At 33.8% G+C, this 6711-nt stretch overlaps 1 protein-coding gene across 2 annotated transcripts in view; it reads right to left on the reverse strand.

Moving 5' to 3' along the window:
* Window positions 1–589: 589 nt before the first annotated feature.
* LOC106874473 (ribitol-5-phosphate xylosyltransferase 1) overlaps window positions 590–6711 on the reverse strand; it is a 427968-nt gene continuing 421846 nt past the window's right edge. For both annotated transcript variants that reach the window (XM_052970898.1, XM_052970897.1), the window contains one exon: window positions 590–1034. In XM_052970898.1, the coding sequence (XP_052826858.1) occupies window positions 608–1034 (427 nt within the window). In that variant the 3' untranslated portion in view covers window positions 590–607. The remainder of the gene's footprint in view (window positions 1035–6711) is intronic.

The raw sequence follows: 6711 nt of genomic DNA on the forward strand, positions 1-6711 counted from the left end.
TATATATATATATATATATATATATATATGTACACATATATACTTATATAAAGAAAAAGAGACAAAGAAAAAGAAATGGTATGTTTATTGTAAGTTTCCAGTATGGAAGTGATCTACTGTATATGTTTAGCTTTTATCAAAAAATATTGAATGAATCTCTAAATAAAACAATGAAATGAGCAAGAAAAGAAAAGAAATGAAGTGTATTAAGGAGAAAGGGTGATGATTGTTTTTCAAGGATTTAAAACATTGAACAGAAAGCCTTAGTTATACGTTTAGCTAAATCAAACCAGAAGAAAAGGGTAAGCAGCAAAATGGAAATCATTTTGGACTTACTATAACAGTTTTGATATCACAAATGTTATGATTTACTTAAAAATAAAAATCTTTGTAATTTACTAACGCAGTAATCACTTGCTGTTTTGTATTTTGTTAAAAGTGCCATCTAGTGTTCATTATGCCAACAAAGGGCACCCATCAAGGCCAAAAAAAGGCCATTCTTTAAAAGAAAAAAAAAAATTAAAAAAACAAAACAAAACGTCCCTTGGAACAGAGACTACATTTAATGAAAGGATCCATACAAAATACCTTAAAACAGGTGTATATATTATTGAATTTTATTTATTTTATTATAAAAAAATTTTTCTTGTAACGTCCGAACTAAAACATCTCTCATTTTTGATTTAAAATCTTCATACCATTGAATGAAATGCCTTCGACGATTTGCTTTCTGTACTTGGCTCATTGCTGCCTCTTTTTCTAAAAGAGCAGGCAACTCACTCCAGTGTTTAACATAGATAAAAGGTGCTTTGCTTTCTTTTAGCAGCCGTAGAGGAATATTTTTGGACGAAACTGAATGGCCGCAGTTTCCAGAGGTCATTACATCTTCGACAACTGGAAGAGATCCATAAGATAATGCTTCATATATTCTGTAGCACTCAGTATTTACTCCAACAGGACTAAGTGTCAAATCACTTTGGGCTAGAGACCGCAGGTAATCGTCACGAGAATCTTCAGTTTCTTTAGGGCTCCACCTGTAGTAGTAGTAATAATAATAATAAATAATAATAATGATGATGATGAGGATAATGACAATAACAACAACAACAATAATAGTAACCATAATAAAAGCGTATCTTTGAAAGAAATGGAGAAAGTCTTAAAATACAAAGATCTCTAAATATAGATAACCCTAATGTAGAAACTGAAGACAGAAACAATCCCTATAATAATAGGTGCTTTAGTTATGTTCAGAAAGCATGCAGACAAATACGTAATTACAACAGCAGTGCACAACTTACGTCAAGTAGTTTCAAGTAAAAATAACAACACAAAACAAAGCAGAACACATAACCAAGGTTTATACAAATCAATGTTTATCATTCCATTTGTAATTACTAAAAGTAGAATGATACAAATTTTGTGTCTGTAGATTGAGAAACTGTTTAGCAATAAGCACCAAAATAAGTTAGGTTGACAACATTAAAACATTAATATCTGTTATTGCAAGCAATATAATTCTCTGAAAATGTTTTTCAATCTCAAACATGTCTACAAAAGTGAGTCTATTCCAATTTTTCTGTCGCAAATTGGTGCTTCCAAAATCTAATATCATTTACCATAAAAACATATGAAAAAAGAATTAGTAATAAGATGGAGTACCACCTGACCCTGAAAGTTAAAATCTAGCTTTAAAGAAGCACAAAACAAAAGCAGTTCTGAATCTGATAACGATATAACCCTCATCAAATCCCCTAATTTGTTGACATGTACTACTGCTGTATCATCCACGTAGGCCTTTTAGAGGGTGGCATCTGGAATCCCTCACCCAAGTTCTTTTGGAACAGACCATTGCTGCTTCCATTGCCACACAAACAGTATACAGGAGATTGCACAACCCATTGCTATGCCCACTTCCAAACTGATCCAAGTGGGTTTTTACTCTTTGGTGGAGAATCACAAATAGAAACAATGAAAATACTTCTTCAGTAGTTTTCTTGGGAATAGGATATGTCTCAACAGTCAGTTGAATCATGGGATATGCTAACTTGTTGACATATACTAATAATACTTAAGGGTTGTTTTTTTTATTCGATTGCTGGGTAAGGGTGGGGAGGAGTAGTGTCCATGTTTATACACATGTTTCAAGACCAGGGGGATTGATGTAGTTAATGTTCCAGCTTGACTGTTGACATTAGCAAGGAAGGACACATAAGGAGGGAGAAAGTTTGGGGTGGGGGGACAGCAATATTCAGGGGTTATGGGTGGGGAAGACTGAGCACAGTGGTTATTGTGGAGACTTAGGGTGTTGGACACAATAAAGGTGAGGAAAGGTAGAGTGATGAATGGGTCAGAAGTGCCAGTGTAATGCTTCATGTAAGTTCAAGTTTGTGTTTAGCCACTTATTTCAAAATGTTTTAAAATTTAAAATATAAAAAGAAAACAAATATTCATTTGAAATTGTAATGCAAAATTTTTGTTTTCTATTTTTCAGTCAAGTATAATCACAAAGCATAACAACAACAAATCCTTTATATCAGAGATTGATAAGAAATGAGTCTGACATAAGATACACAGATGCTAATATATTCAGTGAGATAGATTAGTAAACAACTTTTGAAAAGAGCTTTGTGAGAATATGGAAGAGTCCATTTGAAATGAAGAGCAGCTAACATGGAATAAACTTGCACCAACATATCTACTCACTTTCCTTTTTGCTTACATCAATCAATCTTGTTGACATGAATATTATTGTTTATTTAGTCCATGCAAACCACTCCATTCAAAAAAGTTCTCCTGGTTCTCATACCAGCCATTTAGTATTAGTCTACCATCACATTTTTTTTTATGTTTTTAGGTTGCCAGCTTGTCTGTGTAATCATCATCATCATCATCGTTTAACGTCCGCTTTCCATGCTAGCATGGGTTGGACGATTTGACTGAGGACTGGTGAAACCGGATGGCAACACCAGGCTCCAAAGTGATTAATAATTCTTTATCATAAACATATTTGAATCCCTGTTTTCTTTTTCCTTTTTTTTTTTTGTCATATTTCCAACCAGCAAATATCAATAGTGGTAGCAGCACTGCTGATTAAATAGTAACATTTTCAGTGATGGCCAATAAATGTGTTATCAGATAACCAAAATTGCTTGAATATATCAAAACCCAAGAACAATAGCAACAAAATATCACTTTTTGTTGTTCATCCTCTCCTTTTTCTCTTGATATTGTTGTATAAATATTTTTTGTAATACAAAGTGTATACACATTCATTTACATTTTGTTTGCTATTCAAATTTTTATTTTTTCTCCTCACTAATTTATTTTTCAATTTAAAAAAAAAATATAGCCTTTTGAACAGAATGAATTATTAGCGAAATGCATTAAAAAGCGAGGAATAATTAACACATCAGCTGAAAATAACTTGTGAAAAACAAGGAAATATTAAACAATGAATGGCTATAAAGAAGTGCTACAACACAAAACAATCTTATTATAAAACAACCCAGGAACCATTGGCTAAATAATGTTCACACATTGTATTACAAAATTATTAATTGCCTAATAAATTATTTATGCTAAACAGGCAGCTTTGCTTTGTTACATATGCACACTAATTGAATTGCATGCCAGGTGAATGATTGAAGCACAGAGCTAGACAGAAAGGTCATAAGTTTAGCCACGTGTCCTCTTATGAGGTGCATTACTTACTTTAATCAACTCGGCTGAAAGTAAGTGGAATTTCCAGCTTCAATTAGAGTCGAGTGGGTGGACACAAAGGAAGTTAACCATCCATAAACAAAATAAATAAAACACATCTGCTCGAAAAACAGTTATGCAAATTAAACCAATCCCAGATCTTTTCTAAAGTTGTCTGACTTGCTCGCCAGATGTCAGGTGTTTTTATACCAAACAAGTTTATATAAGTTTATATTCTTTTAAGTTTGGAGCCCCATGATCTAATTTAAATGATGAGATTATCATGGCAAGAACATCCACCCTTGATGATAATATAATTTGGTCTAGGCCCCACCCTAAAAAAAGGGAACAACAACTAATTTAGTGCTTTGGTGTAGTTTAATGAACTTATAGCTTTGATTTAAAATCCAGTCACCTGTTAAAATCTATTGCGAAGTTAATGAATTTAATGAGAGAGAGAGAGAGAGAGGTCCATAAAAGACAGATTTTACTTTCTTAGAGTGTTTAATTAGATGTAAATTTTATTATAAATTCATTATGGCTCTTCAAAATTAAGACGAGCTGGAATTATTTGATAATGGTTACAATTAATCAAGACGTAAAGAAAGCAATAAAGCTAATTATTGTACAAAATGAAGGATGATCAACATATACAATATCAATATCAACAACCAAGATGTAATATTGATATTTCTAAGCATGAAGAAATATTGAACAGTTTCTTAGCTTAATTTTGAAACTGAAAACCAAAATCCATAACATAATACATATTTGTCTACATTGTTAATCTATAATCTTAATTTTGAAAAACAACACTCACTACACTCTCAGAGTGCAGAAACACTGCCAGATCAGACTGGAGCCTGGTGCAGCCTCCTGGCTTCCCAGACCCCAGTCGAAACATGACTGAGATGAGCAAAAGATAAAAATGGATTCAGTTCATCTTGATTTTGAAATAAAGATATTTTCCAGATAATCTCTAATTTTTGAAACCATATCCAACATAAAGGAACTGTAGACTGAATATGGTTTCAATAAAGAAATACAGTCAAAGCAGCATCGTTAGCATGCTGAGCAAAATGCACATTCAGAGTTAAAATGCCGCCGGGTTTGCCTTTACGTTTCATCCTTCTGGAGTCAATAAAATAAGTACCAGTTGAATACTGGAGTTGATGTAATTGACTTACCCCTCCCCACAAATTAGCGATCAATCTACAAATACTGCATATTTAAAATATCTTAGATATTAACGTTATTCCAGTTGTAATCCTTTTAACAGGCATGGATGCTGCAGATCACCCTCAAGATGACAATCTGATCTCTTTCACTGTAGTTTTACTTCTCGTAATGAGATATTATGAAATACCTGTAGCATTCTTTTGTAATCATAATAAATCTGGTCAATTAAGGCAGAAACAGCAAATGCAAATATTGCAATGTAAATTATGTTGAAAGTGACTCAACACAAATTTGCAAATGCAATTATGAGTGTAAATGAATTATACATGTAAATAAATTATCTGTAAATTAATTAAGGAATTAATGAGACATGCAGATTTTCTCATTAGGTGTTTTTCAAAACTTGTTGCTAGTCATTTGAACAAAGATGCTTTGATGACAACAAAGCCTTGCCATCATCAAGTATGCATTTTATACACAGAGTATGCTTAAGCTCATCTTTGTTGCATAATTTATAAGCGAACGAGCGGTTCACATACATCATCAGATTGTTGTTCATGTTAATAACATGGATACTTATAGTTATATTAATGTTTTCAATAGAGCTTTAAAATAATTCTCAGACATTTTTTGGTAACAGATGGAGAAGTATTGTCAGCTTCAAAGATTTCAACTCAATCATTGAAAAGAACAAATCCATTATTTTCATGTCAACATTATTGTTGCTGTTGTTGCTGTTACTATTAAAGGTGGCAAGAATCACCAGAGTATTGGAAAAAAAATGTGCTGTGTTATTTCTTCTGGTTCTTTACGACCAAATTCCATGAAGATTAACTTTGCCTTTCATCCATTTGGAAGGACGGGGGAGGGGGTCAATAAAATAACATACCAGTCATGTAATGGGGTTGATGATATTGACTAACCCTAACCCTGCCCCCCCCCCTAAACTGCCAGGTTTCTTCTCCTTATTCTAGAAACAATTATTATGTTCTATAAGAGATGAGGAATTATGTACATTATACCCACGGGCATATGGTGAAGTGGTTAAGAGTGTGGGCTACTAACTCCAAGATTCTGAGTTTGATTCCAAGCAGTGACCTGGAAAAATACCTAAGGAATGAGAACCCAGGTTTGAAATTTCCCCAAGACACCTGATGAAGGTTGGAGGGTATATTCAGCCGAAATGTTGTATTAACAACAAACAAGATGAGAACAAATATCCGTTTAATGTAAATAATGTAAATAATGTAATTATTATGTTTTCGTTACTCTGCACCAATTGCTGGAGATGTGTTACATTGTCAGCTGTTCACTGTCAGTTTAGCAGGATAGAAGTTAAAGCCAATCCCATTGAGACAGGAATTTAGAATTTAAGAGACATAACTAGGTGCAGGTGTGGTAAGTAGCTTACTTACCAACCACATGATTCCGGGTTCAGTGCCCCTGCATGGCACCTTGGGCAAGTGTCTTCTACTACAGCCTCGAGCTGACCAAAGCCTTGTGAGTGAATTTGGTAGGTGGAAACTGAAAGAAGCACGCCATATGTGTGTGTGAGTATATGTTTGTGTGTCTGTATTTGTCCCCCCCCCCCACCATCGCTTGACAACCAACGCTGGTGTGCTTATGTCCCTGTAACTTAGTGGTTCAGCAAAACAGACTGATAGAATAAGTACTAGGCTTATAAAGAATGAGTCCTTAGGTTGATTTGCTCGACTAAAGGCGGTGCTCCAGCATGGTTGCAGTAAAATAACTGAAACAAGTAAAAGAATAAACAAGCATTTTGTCCAGAACTTTGCAAATCATCATCATCATTTGGCACCAATCTTCCAT

This window comes from Octopus bimaculoides, chromosome 9 (genome assembly GCF_001194135.2).
Source record: "Octopus bimaculoides isolate UCB-OBI-ISO-001 chromosome 9, ASM119413v2, whole genome shotgun sequence".
NCBI classification, from domain to species: domain Eukaryota; kingdom Metazoa; phylum Mollusca; class Cephalopoda; order Octopoda; family Octopodidae; genus Octopus; species Octopus bimaculoides.